Source organism: Brienomyrus brachyistius, chromosome 6 (assembly GCF_023856365.1).
Source record: "Brienomyrus brachyistius isolate T26 chromosome 6, BBRACH_0.4, whole genome shotgun sequence".
NCBI lineage: Eukaryota > Metazoa > Chordata > Actinopteri > Osteoglossiformes > Mormyridae > Brienomyrus > Brienomyrus brachyistius.
This window is the reverse complement of record NC_064538.1, coordinates 27,432,402-27,451,498: the sequence shown is the minus strand read 5'-3', so window position 1 is coordinate 27,451,498 and position 19,097 is coordinate 27,432,402. Positions and strand designations below refer to the sequence as shown.

The window sequence follows — 19,097 nt, the reverse complement described above, 5'->3', positions numbered from 1 at the left end:
GTGCTCCACCGTCTGTGGGCCTCTGCTACCCTTCTGGAATTTACAGGTCGGGTGATAATTTTTCCAGGTTCTTGTCTCAAAGGAAATGAGCAATATTTTGCCTGATGGACTGTGTGCAGCCTTCAGCTAGCTCAGTGGTTCTCAAACTTAGTCCTCGGGCCCCACTGCCCTGCTTGTTTTCCTGCTATCCCTGCCCTACACACAAGTCCAGCTGTCTTTCAGCTTCTGATTGACTGAACACACCTGATCCAGGTAATCAGCAGTGTGTGGGGCAGGGATAGCTGGAAAACAAGCAGGGCAGTGGGGCCAGAGGACCGAGTTTGAGAACCACTGAGCTAGGTGCTGTGACTCAGACTCTGTTAAAGTTAAATTACTACAGACACGCACCTCTGAGCATAAGCCAGCAGCCATTTTTATATGCTTATGCATAATGCATGCAAATCTATAGCAGGCATCTTAAGAGGTTAGTGTTTTCCAGTAGTGAAAAATTCAGGGCCAGAAACTATAAATCTAGACCAAGGTTTTGTTCCTACCTACCATCTGAGCATAGTCACAGCAAGAGTATTTAAGGCTACGTTCACACTGCTATGCTGAAGTGACTCAAATCAGATTTTTTGCCTTAATATGACACAGATCTGATCTTTTCAGGTCTGTGTGGACACGCAAATCTGATCTTTTCAAATCAGATTTGTGTCACTTTCATATGTGGAACTAAATCGGATACGTATCTGATTCGCGGCCATGCGACCTGCATGTGAACGCTCAGATCGGAATTCATGTGGCTCTTTGCTTATACGCATGTGCTGACATCATCAGCCTGCGCCGGCAGGTTCGTACCCACACATCTCTGGGTGCAGCAGTTCCGACAATAACTGCAAAAACAGAAAAACTTTTTTTCTCCTTTTCGACCTGCTCATGTACAGCTGATTCACTGTTTGTCATCCTCCAGAGCAAAGTGCGATACATGCGTGAGCTACTAACACCTCCATTTTTAATGCCATGAGTCGTCCCATAGACACTTTTTGTTGTTGGTGATGCAGTTGACCACTGTAAAAACATATCAATGTACGCATTCGTGACGTTTCGGAGGACTAATGCGTTCACATAGTGTCAGATACAGGTCACTTGTAGTTATGAATGTGAACCGTCAAGATAGACAAATGCGATCTGAGCAAAAAATCAGAATTGAACGATATGGCTGGCAGAGTGAACGTAGCCTAAGTGGTTGGTTGAAACAAAACCCTGGTTTGGATTTGTACTTTCTGGACCTGAACTTTCCATCTCTGGTGTTCTCATCTTAAGGTGAGATTATGATTTTTTTTGTGCTGCTCATGAAATTGTTTGATTTTAATGAATTTTGATTGTGTGGCACTCAGTGGTCATGCATTTGTGTGGCAGGGAACTGCACAGACCATCCGTGTCTCGTTGAGGGGTTGGGGGGGTCTTCGTTCGTCGTTGCATAAAACAAGCAGGGCCTCTGGGGCTGAACTGCAGTAGAACTCTTAAAAGCTAGTGTGCTCCACTCAACTGCACACACGTACATGCTGCTGACTGCCCAGGCAATTAAGATAATGGAGATGGTAGTGAAGCACATGTCTGAGATTCAAAGTCATTTCTGTTGGCAGGAGAATTGCTAATGTGAGTTTTTGTGAGTGGGGGGATTGCTCCGGTGAAGTTAATTTTTACCCGAACTGGACATGAATCCAGCGCAAGACTGCGAAGGGGCAGTCTGTTCTTGTTTGAAGATATCGATCCACTCGAGTGAATCATTGTAACAACCTTTGTTCTGCTCGGTAGGTGTCCCCTTTATCTGTTTTTTTGTTCTTTATTAGTCTTAACCATCTTACATGTATGTAAGGTACAGCATCACCACCGTCATTGTGCTGTAATTTTATGCTGTTCGTTGCTGGTTTGCAGTATAGATTCTAATTGTGAGGCTGTGCTGTGTTGTCAGTGTGACTGCTTGGCTCTGACAAAGCAAACGGGTGGAGATTGGAAATTCCGGTCACCCTGTCATTAATCTATTTTAAAGTACATGCGCACAGACACACAGACACACACACACACACACACACACCCCGAGAACTCCCACATTTGTTGCAGAAACCTGAAAGGCATCTGACTTAATAAAAAAGTTAATGGTTGGCACTTTGTCGACTCACAGCCATCTGCATAATCCAAGACAAGCCGCAGCGCCCCCTTCAGGGCCCATGCTGTTCATGCGGAAGACCTGCGGAATGTCCCACCCAAGCAGGGGCTCTGGGGTAGGGTGTTACACCCAGCCAGGATTATGAAATGAGCCCCATTTTTTTGGGGCAGGCATGGTACACTGTTTATTTTTACTTATTTTCACTGCTCTATATAATTTATCATTTTAATTAATTAGAAATGGTGTAACTGGCAGAGAGACAGAAGGGGTGGCCCCATAGCCTTGGATCGGGTCCATTTCGCAGTGTTGAGCGGTATTGGGAAGGACATCTTCAGGACAAGTTTTAGTCTTCACTCATAAGCTGCATTTTGCTCCAGTGGTTTGTAAACTCCCCGGCCAGCGGTCGGAAAGGCAAAGATTTGCTGAGCGAGTGCAGCTGTGTGGAAAGCATTTTACCTCTGGTTCGGTCGCATGGTTACCAGCATCACAGAGAGGCACCTGAGTCACCATGGCTACGCGTGTAGACCCCGCATCTGGATGCGGTTGAAAGGCCCGCCGCCTGGGACGTGTAGCTGCGGGCTTGGCGGCGGAGTGGACGTCGGGGAATGTGGAACTCCCACGGGGCCACATGCGTGCAGTCTGGGCGAAACGCGCAATGTAAGAATTAGCATACGGCCGTCTGAAGTACCTCGCTGGTTTTACTGTCTTCGCAGGCAAATGTACAGCCTAATGAATCGCTTTTAAAATTGTAGCATTCCAGTAGCAGCAGAGGTCAGTTTTAGATGAGGCTAATCACTTCCATATGGCACTAATTTCAGCCAAACAAAATAATCCTAAATACCGTTTGGACCTGTAATGGTCTTGATGGTTGTTCTGTAATTAAGCCCAACCCTACAGGCTTTTGAGAGCTCTGTGACGTGTGGTTTCCTCTTCTGTTCGGACAGCTTTTTTTTGCCATTGGGTTAAAAATGTCTGGGCAAGAGCAGTTTTCTGAACTGGATGAGATCGGAATGACTATTTTCGCTGGTTTGATCTCCAGTTGACTCGTCACCTGCTGCGTTCATTTTGACTCGGCTTGTGTGCTGTTCAGTCATTCTTCAGTCTCCCCTTGGTTTGTTGAACATGGTGGAGGATGAGGAACCTTCCCCAGTGCAGGGGGAAGGTATTCGTGTACCATAGGGTACGGGTGGGGGGGGGGGTTTACAATAGGACTACCCTCTGATTGGTTCTTCCTTCCCTCTGCCCTTTCTATGCGTAAAAGTTATGTGATGAGATGTGATAAAAACCTGTTGTTTTAACATTGTGGGGACCATTTTTTCAGTCCCCACAAGAGGAAGTTTAATTTGATAAAAATCTGTCACTGCAGCAAAAAAAAAACTAAAAATTGTATGTTGTTTGGTTACTTATTGTTAAGGTTAGGGCTGGTAGTGGTTAAAGTTGTCATTGTTTTGATTAGGGTTTTGCCCATAGAAATTAATGGGCAGTCCTCACAAAGATATGAGTACAGGTCTGTGTGTGTCTGTGTCTGTGTGTCTGTGTGTGTTTTCCTGCACCCTTAGTTGAGATTCAGAATTTACCTTGGGGTGGTGGTGTGGCCCGGCTGCTTTTTCAGACCCTCACACTCTGTATAAACTTGCAGTTGGTCTGCCAGAAACACCCCCCCCCCCTTTTGTTTTGATGCAGCTGCAAGAAATCACTGTCTGTCCCATCCCAAGAATTCCTCCGCCATTTGTAACGGGGCCAGCTGTGGGTGGTTGTGCCACCTGTACGTGCCCAGCTGGCTCACCACCCGTGATATAATGTCATCCCCCCTGCCTGCAGTAGTTACCTTTGCCTCTGAGATGCCTGTCTTGTGCAAAATGCAAAAAAATGTCCTGTGGAATTCTAGGAAAGCACATGACAGTGGGTTTTGCTATGTGTAGCATGTGGAATTGCTATATAGTTTAAAAAGTGAAATCTAAGAGACTCCTTAGATAGACATTTGCTCAAAATGTTAGTCATTATTTATGTCACTAAGAAATCTAAATAATTTACTTTGTCTTTTAGTAAAGACATTATAATCAGTTTTGTCTCGCAGCCAGTGATTTAAAGTGAATCAGGCTGCAGTTTAATGACTCATCCTTCACCGATGATTTAAGTGGATTTAAGCTGCAGCAAAGTTAATAATTTTATTGTCTGAATTCAGTGGGTTACCAACAATGGTGTTTTTCTTTCTTTCTTCTTTGTTGAGTGACCAACAAGGCCAACTTGGCTGAGTATTTTCTTTGTAACTGCTTTTCAGCTTTAATTCGTGCACCTAACAGGAAAGGAACTCATTACGTGATGACAGGAAGTTTTCTGTTATTTCATTATTTTTCTTTTATCTGCTGTGGAGCGCGCCAGCCCCCAGTGCACTGGGAGCCATGCGACAGTGTAAATCAACCGGAGTCTCCCGGGAAGGAGGAGGTCTGTCACCTGATCACACGGGCAGGTGTTTCATGAATGATCCACGAGTCTCCTTTTGCTGCAGCTCACCTGGCCGCTTGTGTGTGTGTGTGTGTGTGTGTGTGTGTGTGTGTGTGTGTGTGTGTGTGTGTGTGTGTGTGGCCCTTGAAATGTATTTTTGAATATTTTAGGTCATCCAGCTTGCTGGGTGGACCCACACCTGTCAGTAGCTTATGCACAACACATCAGTTCAGGGTCTCCGGCATGATTCTATGACTTTACTCAGCGCCCCCCCCCCGGTTCATGGTGATCATGCTGTTGTTCTGGCAGTAGAGACCGACTTTGCTCACTGATTTAACAACAAGACACACATGACACGGTAACCCCCCCACCCCCATTCCATTCACCCCAGAGGTCATGCCAGGTGACCCTCACGGCCCCCTCCCTTTGGAGCTCCTCCATCCATTAGATCCCAGAGCAAGATCTCTGTGGGCGTTGTGGTTTCTCTTCTCATGTAGCAGAGGAGAGGATGAGTCACTCGCTTTCTAACTCACCAAGCCGTTGTTTTCCTCGTTTTTTAATTGACGCCAGAGTTGTGGGCCGAAGGGGAACTTCAGCAGGCAGCCTGACAGAAATCGACTCGACTGACTTCGAAGGGAGGGGCGCGCCGGCTGAATCTTCTCTTTTGACTGGGGACGGACTGCGCTTTCCTGTTCTGCAGGTAGCACAGTTTGTATAGGGAGAAACTTCATTTTCACTGCTTGTACTTTTGATCTTCTTTCAATCATTCTGAGCCCATGACTATAGTTGAGGGCATAGATGTCGATTGGCTGGTAAACTGCAATCCTTGTCTGCAGACTTTGCTCCCAATTCACTACCACGTATCGGCGCAGTGCCCACTGCAAACTGCAATCGTTGAACCAGTCTTGCAGTAAATCTCATCTTCCCTCTCTTATGGTGAGCATGGTCCTGGAGTACTCAGTGAGTACTCAGTTCTCAGTGAGTGAGTACTCAGTTCTTCACTAAGGGCTCACTCTTCCTTCTCACCATGACATCATTCTCATGCTTCTCATTCCCGTCTCTTAACGCTCAATGCTGAACCGCACAAGTATGTCAAAAGAACGACGTAGTTTGCAAATGACAGGGATGTCACCTCTGACCACCCAGCCATGCACGCTTAGCCATGGCTGCGATTTGTTGTACTGTTAAAAAGAGCGGAGATGGGATGCACCCTTGCCAAAGGCCAAAAATCCACTCTAACTGACTTTGTTCCAAGTATGTAGACTGCATTCATTCAGGAAGCGATTAACCCACAATAGCAGACCCAGTATGCTATATTCCCGCCAGCAGTCTTATACCTTCTGTAGGTCCACAGATGTTTCCAGCAAACACTGGCCCATCCAGCCTCTTCCCCAAGTGCTGAATCTGACTCAGCTCTACATGGTCATCATTTGATACGTCTGTCCCTCCAGTGCTAAGCTGTCTTATACTTGGGTATGTAACAGTTTGCCGTTTGGGTGTAGATGACGAGGTTTAGATCCAGACAAACGGTGCAGTACGCCTTGTATACCAAATATAAATAACATAAAACATAAGTGAAACGGTTGGAACTTCAAATATTCCAGCGACCTGACAGTGCGTGGTTGGACAGTAACTAACTGGTTTTATTTTTCCTTCTAATGGGGTGTAGGTGTTTGCCTGGTCAAAATAATCCACTAATGTATCGAAATCTTCCCACACAAAACCCAATTACGGTGTTTGTCATAAACTCTTAGCATAGGGGTGAGTCGAATGTAAGCGAAGGTGGTGATTACTTTTAAAGAACATGCCTGATATGATGTCACTGTTAGGCCCTTGAACAAGGTTATTAAAGCACTCCAGGCTTGCCGGATTAATGGCTGAGTCCCCATTTACTCTCACCCGTATGTGTTTGTGTGTGTTTGTTTGTGTGTGTGTGTGTGTGTGTGTGTGTGTGTGTGTGTGAATCCTACGGTAGAGCAGTGCTTCTCAGTCGTGTTCCCCCTGCCCCCCGTCTCCGCCAGAATGTTTTCATTCCAGCCTTACCTTAATCTGGCTCATATGGTCCTTAATAGGCTAATAATGAATGTGGCAGGTTGAAAACAGTGTGGGTTGGAATGAAAATATTCTGGGGGGGGGGGGGTGCCAGGAACAAGATTGATAACTACTGTGGTAGAGCATGACGGGATACATGAACCAAGGAATGCCCATGGACCTATCCTCATACTCGTGCAAATAGCAAATAAAAATATCTCTGAAACCAGTAAATGATGTGCAGGTATCCAATAACGGGAACATAACATGAGATTCTCCTTCCTGCCCAGCCTGTTCGTCTCGGTGCTGGTGATGGCCAGGTGGTGCGGCCAGGGCGACCGGTCCTGCTCGTGTGACTGCTCCAGCTTGCCTGCCTGCTGTCTTTCGCCCTCAGGACGTGGGCCTGCACTCCGGCTGCGGGACGCGGCCGTGCCTCAATCAGACGGCGCTCATTGTTCTCGTAATCTCCAGCATCGCCTCGGTTTTCCATTTATACCAGCTTCATCGCCGTCAGAATGGAAACGTTGTGCTTTGCTGCTGCTTTACAGTCATGCCTGGACCTGTGAGAGCAAGATTGACCCTAAAGTATGCAGGCGCACGGGAAGCTGAGAGCACAGGCCCACAGACGCCCTGCGCCTGTCTAGGTCCCAGGTTGCCTTGCAGTCTGAGTGACATTACAGAAATTCGGAAGGTGAAACCTTCCCTTCAGCTCGACGTGCTTTTGAGACAGAGCCCCAGGTTAGTCTGAGCTGACAGGTAGGCTAGGGTTGCAAACCTGTTTCCCTGCTCATATTCTGAAAAAAGCAACAAAGGCAGCCCTTAGGAGCCACCTACAAGGTTATATATTTAAGGAAGGTATTGTACCTGTGAGGGTTTTTGTCTCCAGCTGTCATATACATGTACACACTCACCCTATGGGATGACCGGGGCTAAGCAATCGTACTAAAATTATAGGGTGGGTTCAGTAATTCCACTGAGCGCAGTCTGGGGCTGCACTTTTGAATTATCCTCCTTCTGGGCAACATGTATCCACAAGGTCACTTTTCTTAGCTTTTTCTGGGTTTGTGTTATCTCGTGCTTGGCAGAGGTATGTATTTAGCTTTGGGGTGATCGTTGTGTCAGTCATGTTGTGTGTTACGAGTTGAAGGATGGGAGTGACATACAGTTGGCTCCTTCTTACAAATAGGTTTCACTGATTGTTTCAAGAGGTCTTCATAAAGGCTTGGCTAACTGGGATCTTATCATGAACTTCCTGAAATACTTATCCAAATAATTACAGGTTTTTTATATTTCGTGCACGGATATGTTATGGTCATCAGTTGTTTTGTTGAGGTGTGTATAATGCTTCTGATTGATTGATTGTGTAAGTTGCAGAAGTGTGGGAGAGTTTTAATATCACGCCCGTCTGAACAGCAGATGCACTGTAGAGGAATGGCAGTGAATGGCAGCGAACGCCGCTCTTTGTTTTGATATGAGCTCCTGGATCTCGATGGTGCAAACTAAACTGCGTGGTGTAAACTAGACCCCCCCCACCACCCCCGTAGCCTTTACTGTGCTGTCTGTGCCACCCCACGGCATTTACTGTGCCGTCTGTGCCACCCCACGGCATTTACTGTGCCGTCTGTGCCACCCCACGGCATTTACTGTGCCGTCTGTGCCACCCCACGGCATTTACTGTGCCGTCTGTGCCACCCCACGGCATTTACTGTGCCGTCTGTGCCACCCCACGGCATTTACTGTGCCGTCTGTGCCACCCCACGGCATTTACTGTGCCGTCTGTGCCACCCCACGGCATTTACTGTGCTGCGTCTGTGCCACCCCACGGCATTTACTGTGCTGTATATAGCCCCCCTGTGGCTTTTATGTCACTGTATATGCTACCCCTTGGTGTTTATCGCACTGTCTGCGCCCCCCACGCCTCCTTTACCGCACTGTCTGTGCCCCCCCCCCCCCCCATGGCCTTTACTGCACCGCTGTCCATTTTGTGTTTGTCCTCCACATCACACCCGCTGAAGCATGGTGTGGTGCTGCAAGAGATTAGACGAGTCACTGTGCCAAATGGAGTGGCAGAAAATGAGATGGGGGGGGCAAGTGGAAACTCACGGCCAGGCACTGATCAGTATGGACTGGGGCGGGGGCCCAACATGCAGGACGGGAAGGTGAAGGTGTTACTATGCTTCACTGGCAACAAAAGATCTGTAATTCAGGAAACCGGGCCAAGAGCCAGCACCCCCTCCTCCACCCCCGGCCATGTGGACAAGCCACACTGTCCCACGCTTCCCCACTAAACCCCCTCCACGTCCACATAGCAGCCCCCCCCCCCATGAACTTCCCCTGCCCTACTCTGCTGTGCTGGGAAGCCTCTGCTGGCTTTGCTCCCCCAGACGGTGCCGCGGCCTGCTGGCAGCATTCCTGTCGAACGCTGTGGGCGCCGTGCCCAGCCTGGCCTGGCATGTAGGTCACCTCTGTTATATTCACTTCTTACCTTCTTCAAATGGCTCCTGTTTATCCTTTCTGTCAGATAGCACATGCTTCACTATTTGTTGTTTTTCCACCTCAAAATGAACCCGTTCCATCCTTTTTGCCAAAGTGCCAAAGAGTCCAGACGTCGGAAATATTTCCTACTTTCTTATTCCCCGAGTCCCAGTCTCTGGCAGACGACCGCGGGTCCCGCTGTTTTTCTTTTACAATCCACACATTGATGTTTGGGATCGATTGACTTGGTCTTGTGGCTATCTGCATTCCACCAGCCTTTCTCTTTAAATCCGAACGCTTCAGCGGGTGGATCCGTGAGGCTTCGCCCGGCCCCATGTCCTCACTGCCAGCTGCTCTCTCTGCCACATTTTGTGTCAGGGATTTGGCCAAGTTGAGGCTTGGACTGGCACACTTTTATTAGCGTATATTTTATCACTATGTTTAAGGACAAATATATTATCAAAAGAAATCACCTCGGGGTGTGGATTAAGGGAAAAAACAATGATTGTGAATGGCTGAAGAAATGATGATGCTTAAGTGATGAGAATATTGTTAAATGATAACTTGCATAAAAATTGGTGTAAAACAGTACTGGACACACGTAAAGTTGTCAGTCATTTCTTTTACCGTTTGGTCCCTCAGCTGAACATAATGGTGGTACAACCATCTCCACTTGGTTTTTTTTAAAATGCTCAGCCGTGAACTTCTGGTGAACTCAAGCGAATCCCTTCAGTAGTAAACCTTGGCAGTTTCAGCCTGTTGCACGTTGTCTAACTAGACGGTTGATAATATATTTGTCCTTTAACATAGTGATAAAATATACGCTAATAAAAGTGAATATTCATAGATTCAGGACTAACATAAAGTAGCTAACAGAAACTCAGACTAACAAAAGGTGCAAATACATACTCAGTTGGTTACATTGTGTTGGTTACATTATAATGTTTACATTGTAATGATTACATCATGGATATTTGGCATACTTTTTAATAATATAATACTTGTATTCTATGTTATATAGTGCTAAATAATATTCCATAATATAAACTCTGTCTAACTTATCGTCATATCAAATTGAAATAATAAAATGAGAAACTTCCTTAAATTGTCAGTAAGGGCCATTGCTCGATAGCGCACATCAGCCAATCACATAACAGAGACGTAATTCTAACCAATCATATGGAAATCTTTTAAGAACAGGCAACATGTGTTGCCAACAAACGCACAGCAAAGTTGACTGAGCTAGTGCTGCATGCCATATGCTACCGTTTTGATAAAATCATGGAAGAGATGAGTGGGTCCCTTCAGTGTCGGTGACAGATCAGCAGCCACTGCAGCTTTTAAGAAAGGAGACATTGTACCTAAACATGGTAAAAAGACGCTGGTGGTCTAGTGCTACTTTTTGCAGTTTAAGTTCCAAACAAGCAACAGACTGGTGCTGTGTACTGCAAACTAATACTGAAGGTATGGAAAACCCGTTTGCGTTACCATCCCGTGGAACAGACAGAAAGCAAGTGCTTACAGTAAGAAAACACCAGAAATTTTGGTTTCCCCTTTCAGTCTCAAGGAATAAGAGACAAATCTCATCACGTACTGGTTAAAAATCAGACACATTTATTGTTCATTACAGAATGGGTGACAACTCTACCAGCCGCGTCAAACCTGTCCCCCGGAACCATCAGCGGGGCAGTCAGGGAAAAAGCCCAGCAACTATGACAAAAAAGTTAATTTTTTTAAAAAAATGTTTGCGTCTGTTTCCTTTTCATGCTGTGCATTGTGGGTAGAGCCTGCCCTCCAGCAGCTGTCAGGCTGTGTCTGGTTTTGCAGAAAGTGCCTGTTAGTCTTCTTGTAGCCCCCACCGCGTTTGTGCGTCGCCACCAGCCCGTGCTTCCTCTATACTGCTCATTTTTGTTCGGTTTTTAGTCCTCAATGGTGTTTTTGTGCAACTTTTGAGTCAGGAGAACCACATTGGGTTTAAATTTGTCCTTGGTCATGTGCCAGTCCCAGCCCGGATGCCTGACGCTGCGTGTCCGGCGGTTTTAGGCAGCTGGAGCTGTAGCCGTGGCCGTGGAAGACAGGACATCGCGACGGCTTTCCTGCAAACAGCAGCGCCTTGTGCCAGGCAGCAACCGGCTTCCTCCCTGGTGGAAAACCTGCATCAATATTACAAAAATGTGCAGTGTTCGCTCTAGCCTCTGCGCTGACCTTTTACTTTGGGTAATGCGACGAGCAGAAATCTAGAGGAAAAGGAGGGGAGATTTTTTTCACAGCTTCTTTTAATAGCCATTATATAAAGTTTTTCTTTGATACGTAATAGTCTTTATGTGAGCTTGCTGTGTGCCAGGCTCACCAAATATAATTTCCATAACCGCCGGACCACAGGCCGTCAACAGGCCTGTGTTGCTTATTTCAAGACTGTGTAGCTGCCTCCAGTGGAATCCAGGGGTGAATCAATGAGCTCTCTTTACCTGAAGAAGCACTTAGGATGCCATCAGACTCAATGCTCTCTACTGTCCATGTGTCCGCTGTCTGGGAAGCCAATGTCCTGGTCCTCTCCGTTTCCCTGGCAACCGTCTCCTATGGCGACCCATGAGGCTTGTCACGTAGCCACCAGGCCCCCAGATTATGCTGAATAATCAGCACGCCGGCTTGGATTTCGATCTTATAAGGATTCATTGCATGTTGGCAACAGTCCACATAATATATGAATAATTAACCACTTCCAGAAGCTGGTTTCATTTGCCGTGAGGTAAATAACCTGATTGCAGTCTGATCATGCCGGTTGATTATTATTGATGACTGAAGACTTAATGACTCACTGGAAAGTGTGAGTGAAAGTTGCGTCCGCATTACCTGGGTTATTGATGAATCCCCGATGGTGTAATTAAGTGAGAGGTCTAGCTTGTAGTCATATGAGTTCTGGTGAAGGGAGCTCGTTTTGCGTTGGGGCAAGACGCCCATGATCGGGGGGTGGGGAAGGAGGAGCATGTATCACCAGCCTCGTGCCGGACACGTCTGATTCCGAGCGACCCTAACTGCTCCCCCTGCGCTGTGGTCAGGGTTTCTCTTTTGGGATTTAAAACCCCATTAGCTAATGCCATTAAATGATTTTTTTTTTTTGTTCTTTTAATCATCGCCTTAGTGTTTTTCCTTAACTACCGAGCTGTTTATGTTCTGGACGAACTTTTACTGCTGGGAAAGAGCGGTAATGACTTCCACGCTGTCTCTAAGCGCGTCACCAGGTTTGCGGAGAGGGGCTGATTATTTGCAGGAACACCGCGTATGGCATGACGGCACACGTAGTGGCGAGTGGGGGGGGGGGTTCCGCACTGCGGGTGGCGGGGTCATTTCAGGCTTCCCTTCCTGGTGCGAGGGCGCCCTCTTGATGAGCCTTTAACAGGCACGTCGCTGCTGCATGAATCAGTTTGGCTATCGCCGTGGCTTGGGGGGTGAGGTTACCGTTTAGTGTATCGATCCCACACCGGTGTTATCGCCTAAGGTCAGGTGATCGGAGGCACAGACCTCAGTCCCCCCACAGAACCACCGATCTTTCCTCTGGCCTCTGCAATCCCAGAGATAACCACGAACAGGTCAGATATAGCTGACAGTGTCACCCATTGTGAAGAAAAGTAGAAGCTCATAGGAGGACAGTAGGGGGCACTGTAGATAATTCCCATCTGCATTTTTCCGTCCCTCTTTTACTCTGTTTACTCTGACTCCCTGTGTTGTTTTGTGTCGTGCAAGAACCCCCCCGGTCTGAGAGAACCAAGGTTTCGTTTCTCTGTTTTTGTCATGAAAACTGATACCCCCCCCCCCCCCCAGTGTGGCCATATTTGTGAGACAGGGCTCACCGGGTCACTGGGAATGACGTCCTCTGTTATTTTTCCACCCGGGGGGGCAGATGTCTAAGCGACCACCCCAGTGAAGCATCTATTAGTGGTGGTGGCGTGACACTCAGACTCACTCCAGAGCAGGGACAGCACCCCTACCCCCATCTGCCATAATCAGCAACAACAGCCCCCCACCCTCTTGTGGCTGGGTGCCGGTTAAACATTTGCAGGGGCCGTGTGGAGCCACCACCAGCTGAATGTGTGTCTAGTTGTTGACCTGCAGGTGGACTCTTTACTGTGTGTGGGGGGGGGGGGTCCTTATAGGGAGCTGTGTGTGTGTAGGCAGTCAACAGGATCGCGCAGAGTGTCTAGCTTGGGTGAATATTCCCCGCACAGCCCTGCTCCCCTCCCTGCTCTCACGCTCCCCACACTTTCTCTCCCACGCTGTGGTACCAATTCCCTCTTTCCAGATTCACCCACAAATGCCTGCTTCCTTTTTCCAGGCAGCCTGCTCACTCAGCATTGAGGGGGGCACTGAAATTCAGGGCAGCAGTAGTGCCTCTTTGAACCCAAGGCCAGTAGGCAGACTTGGGAGCCTTTCCAGAAGCTGGCCTTCATGACCGTCACTCTGCGGGGCTCCCAGCTCACCTCCCCGGTGGGTCTGTGTAGCTGGGCGGGGGCCCCTGCTTAATCCCTGCCCAGTGCCTGACTCCACAGGCATCCACCCATGCGCTGTGTTTACACTGTTTGTTTGTTTTGCATTTCCCCGGGAATCTGATGCACCCTCATATGGGCTGCTGCTCTGAACTGCCGGCTGTCAAAATCGCTCATGTTTGTTTTGGTAAAACTAACAGGGGGATGTTTTTGGGAGAGGGGAGATCACCGCACCCATCTCAGAGATGTGTCCTCAAAGACACACATGCACACACACTCACACACACATGCACACATGTTTGTCTTTCTATCTTTGTGTGTATTTAGGGAGAAACAAATCCCAACAATGCTGACCTTAACCCCCACCCAGCCCTAACCTTACCTATAAGTAACCAAATAAAATACCAGACTTTTGGCTATTTTAGGCTTTTGATTGTGGTCACACATTTTTATAGCATTGAGTTTTCCTGTGTGGGCACTGAATAAATTGTCCCGATAAGGTCACCGCGCGCAGACGTTGTTCCCCGTACTCTGTTTCCCGTTTTGAATGCTTCCTGGATGCTTCCCAGCCCCACGTGTTGGTGGTGATCTGTCTGTTCCAATACCTCCTGGTTATCTCACCCCCCTCCCATAGAACGGGGCCCTCTTAGTGCTGCCACGCTTTCTGCTGCATTCACCGCAACGCTGTGTCCTTGTTGCTTTTCCCAACAGCGGTGGCGTGGGCACAGCCCCCCTCCCGTGAGATGATGGAGGGGCCATTACTGCATTCTCAATTATTTAGCACTTTGCCAAACATGCAGGTCTCCCCCACCCAAATGCGGATGTTGAGCAAACCGCCGTGTCCTTCTCATATGTTTACTGCCTGCTCAACTGTGAGGTTTTGGCAGTTTGATAGTTTAATTTGGGAATAGCAATTCTCAGGGGCCTGATACACTTTTTCAAGGGCTTATGGGTGGGGTGGGCTGTAGATGTAGACTAAAGCCCCTTGAAGTCTGTAGAATTTAAGGCTGTTCAGCTTCCTCTTCCTCTCTGAAAGGCTTAATCAGTGTCTGGTAGCCAGATCCTGCCATTTTGCCATCCTACCTCTGTAATTATCCAGCTTTCATACATGCCTACATCAACAGGTTAATTGCAAGCTCTTTTTCTTGTGGTGGGTGAAAACCTCTGCTTAGGTGAGGAAAGGCCTCGCGTATTCTCCTCCCCCGTCTGGAGGGTGACGTGCGCTTCCATGAAATCAGGATGCCTTGTTTGCCTGAGCATTTCTTTTCTGTGTAGTCCAGCTGAAAAGCCCACAGTGCTGTGAGTGGAGAGACTCTGACTGTTCTCCACCCTGTTCCTCAAGGCTGCCCCAGGCCTTATAAGAGGCTCTGTTAACCAGCCCAAATTGTCTGCTCCCTCTGATCTCCATCCCCACATTCATGCCCCGTGGACCGTGGTAACTGACCAGAGCATGTGGGCTTGCCGGCCCAGCATCAGCTCTAGCAGACGTGGTGAGTGACCTTGAGCCTCTAGTGACCTGCGTCACCCTCTCTAACCCGCAGTGATGGAGGCCATGGCAGTGAGCACCTCGGCATCCAGCCCGGACGAGTTTGACCGCAACGTGCCGCGCGTCTGCGGTGTCTGCGGGGACAAGGCCACCGGCTTCCACTTCAATGCCATGACCTGTGAGGGCTGCAAGGGCTTTTTCAGGTGGGTGCCAGCATGATGATGATGATGATGATGATGATGATGATGATGCCCCTAGTCGGAAGGCAAACACATCCTCACAGCCCAGGGATTGGTGGGTGGGAAGAACAGAGATTTTATTTGACTTTTGAGGTTTAATAAACAGTGGGACTGGAATAAACCCTTAAGCCATTTTAAAATCTGTGACTCAGCAGGTTAGGAACCCATGCCATGATCAGAAGGTTGCTGGTTCATATCCCATGTGTCAGTTGGGCCTTTAAGATTGATTGATTGCTTGATGGATGGATGGATGGATATAAATAAATCACTCAAAAAAGGGTATATGGGCAGGAGATGTGAGATGTTGGGACCTCGTGTCTGCAGGGGGTTTGAGAACGAACATCGAGGTTTTGTTTATCAGTGATTATACCCCCCCCCCCCCTTTAATGGTGTCATAATAGCCGTATCTGTAGTAATGCTGACAGCAGTAGTGATGAGATGTGGAAGGCAACTTAGAGTAACAGTCATCAGCATGGTGATGGCAAGGGTGACGGTGACAATATGGTGACATGGCGGTGAGGCTGACTGTAAGGGTGAGGATGACAGCGAGGGTGATGGTGACTGTGATGGTGAAGGTGACAGTTACAGTGGGATTGAGGGTGACTCTGATGGTGAGGATGACAGTTACAGTGGGATTGAGGGTGACTCTGATGGTGAGGATGACGGTGACTGATTCCTTCAGGAGCAGCAGTATCAGCAGCCACGCCCTGGCCTGTAACCCGACCCTGACCATGGTATTTTTGGGTCTCTGACACAGCAGCTCTGGGCGGTGAGCGAGAATTTGATCCTCATCCTCTGTTTACTTGTGTGGATATATGCAGCCCCCCATCCCTCCTTCTCGTGCTGTGGCGGGGGCTGTGTGCCTGGTGTCTCCATGTGAAGGGTTATGAAGAGCACAGTACCGCGCCACAGTCGCACACGCTGTCCTAACCCCACGCTTGCACAACGTCGCCGGGTTTTCTCCTGTGTACAAGCTGTGCTGTCGGCAGCAGCCCCCCAGCCATGCTGGCTTCGGTCTATATATGTGGCCGCTTTCGATTAGAGGTTGGCTTGAATGGATTGCAAAGATGTACATATGTGTGCTGTGACCAGGCCCCGACCCCGTCACGGGGTGTTTGCTGTGGCCTTGGGCTCCTCGTCGTGACGAGCCGCAGTCAGGTGCTTGGCCATGGAAATGCAGTAAGGTCCCCTGAGCCATGGGGAGCAGCAGAGTCACAGCACATGATCACAGAGAATGTGGCCGCAGGAAGAGAATAGCGTGTGTGATTAGGGTGCATTGGTCCGACGTTTTTGATTTTGTAACTGGTCACCACGGGGATTTCCTGGGGGCGGTATGGTGGTGCAGTGTTCCCTCATACTTCTGGGACCTGGGTTCGAGTCTCTGTCCGGTCTCCTTGTGGGTGAGTTTGCATGTTCTCCCTGCGTAGTCGTGGCGTTTCCTCTGGGAACTCTGGTTTCCCCTCTCAGTCCAAAAACATGCTGAGGCCATAGGTGTGCATGTGTGAGTGAATGGTGTGTGTGTGTGTCCCCTGTGATGGGTTGGCGCCCCATCCTGGGTTGTTCCCAGTCTAGCACCCATAGCCTCTTGGATAGGATCCATCTTGGAGCCAGTCAGATGCCTGAATGCCTGCAGATGGATCCTTCCCGGTCCTGGAGGTACGTCCTCTGCTCAAGGCTGCTTCGGCTTGTCGATTATTCCAAGCCGGGCTTCCAGGAGCCGTGGTCACAGCCTCAGTTGGGTTTAACCTTCTTTAGTTGACGGCTTGTCCGTTTACCACTGTCGTCGCCGATCCACAATGCGTGTTCCATCCAGCGTGGCTTGCAGACGAATGAAGCACAGAATCCCGCCGGATCGTTTCAGTATGATGTAATAATCCACACTCTGAGAAACTGCAACACCTGAGGCTGCCTGAAACAATGACGGTCCCTGTTCTTATGGTCAGGGATGTGGTTCATTCTGTCAGGTCACTGTTTCACTGGCATTCGATGTAACGTTTCTCATCTGTTCATCTGCTTTATTGTCGTTTGAGGGCTGAATCGTGCTCCCGTGTCCTGGTGGCTGCTGCCTGCGCTCTCTGGCAGCTGGGGGAGCACGCAGCCTCCCAGGCTCCTCGAAGGCTCTCCTTTAACACTCATTGCTCTGTGTTCCTTGGACCCTTTAGTGCTGACATGATGAGACTGTCACAGACTGATCTTCATAATATCCTGGAGGTCCTGGGGATTTTGGGGGTGTGGGGGGGGGCATCTTCTCCTGGGAAAACTGATTTGAAAGCATTTTCTCCATTTGAACATTATCTCCCTACCTCATCAGGCCCAAACAGGTTTTCTAGTCCTGATCACCACATGCTCTAGGTATGAGGTTCTCAGGAAAAGTTACGGAAATCTGTCATGATGAGCAGAGGCTGTGTGTGTGTGTGTGTGTGTTTGTTTGTTTGTTTGTTTGTTTGTTTGTTTGTTTGTTTGTGTGTGTGTGTGTGTGTGTGTGTGTGTGTGTGTGTTATATTGGGAAGCCCCCCTGGCTCTTGATTGTCCTTCTGTTGATTAACTGCCATTAGATTAAGTGCCTGAGCCGGTTATTCTAGATCAGTGTGAACATCTCTTCAGCAGTTCATGGTGTGCGGTGCCCGTATACGTGCGTTGGGAATCATTTATGTGATGATTAGTCCCTTATCTTCCATTAGGTAAATATACAAAAATAATGTGGTGTGTAATCTGGGTACTCACCCCCCCCCTCCCCCCCGGTGCTGCCTACAGGCGCAGCATGAAGCGCAAGGCCACCTTCACCTGTCCCTTCAGTGGCAGCTGCACCATCACAAAGGACAACCGCCGGCACTGCCAGGCCTGCCGCCTCAAACGCTGCCTGGACATCGGCATGATGAAAGAGTGTGAGTCAGTCCTGCCTGAGGCCACGCCTTCCCGTTCCAGCTCCCAGCATGCCCTGCTGCCCTCTCTGCCTGCCCGCGCTATGTGCTCATACAAGCATGATCCAGAGGTCCGAGGCGGTCCGACACGCATTGTGACACCGCGCACACACACTGTGAGATGGTACACTCACCATGACATGGCACCCAAAACGGTACACACACTAAGACATGGTACACTGTGACACAGGTACACACACTGCTGAACATACACAGGTAACAAAATGCCACACACACACCATGAAACAACACACTCACTGCAACACTGCACACACACAGTGAAACATACACACAATGCGACACAGTACACACCCTAAGAGGAATTCGGGTTTCTCCTTCAGTGACACTCTGTGTCATGATGACAGACAGGCATAGGGGGGAGCAGGGGGGTCACAAATAGCCACCCACAGCCTTCATGAGTCATGAGTTTGAGAAATCTGAGCCTACAGACATATGGAGAGGAGTGTGCTGGCCGGTATGGGAAACAAATGGAGAAGTTAACCGATACACTGGAGAACCAGGGCTGGTGATAGGGAATCACATCACAGAAATGGATGCATTTCTGACCAATCATGTGGTAGGAGATATTGTGGATAAACAACGTAAAAAGGTGTCAGTGATATGGTGGTACTTTGGCAGTTTAAAGTCTCACACACAAAGGACTGCTGCTGTGTACTGTAAACTCGTGCCACCTGGAAATACAGCAGACATACTGGCATTGTATGGAAGCCCGTTTCTGCCATCTGGAGGAGGAAGGAAAACACATTTTTCTCAGAATTTTGACTTGAGTTGAAATTCTGACTTTATTTTATTCCCCTGAATGAGCAGCGAGGCAGTTAGAGGAAAAAAACAGCAACTTGCCATACT

The 19,097-nt window shown here is 48.5% G+C and overlaps 1 protein-coding gene across 5 annotated transcripts in view; it reads left to right on the top strand.

The window, feature by feature from the left end:
• Nucleotides 1-19,097, top strand: part of LOC125744765 (vitamin D3 receptor B) — a 30,984-nt gene that overhangs the window by 2,253 nt on the left and 9,634 nt on the right. For 3 of the 5 annotated variants that reach the window (XM_049016965.1, XM_049016966.1, XM_049016967.1), the window contains exons 3-4: nt 15,126-15,273; nt 18,064-18,194. In XM_049016965.1, the coding sequence (XP_048872922.1) occupies nt 15,128-15,273; nt 18,064-18,194 (277 nt within the window). In that variant the 5' untranslated portion in view covers nt 15,126-15,127. Of the gene's footprint in view, nt 1-5,164; nt 5,295-15,125; nt 15,274-18,063; nt 18,195-19,097 lie in introns of all 5 variants that reach the window. The other 2 variants (XM_049016969.1, XM_049016970.1) reach the window with 1 other exon arrangement.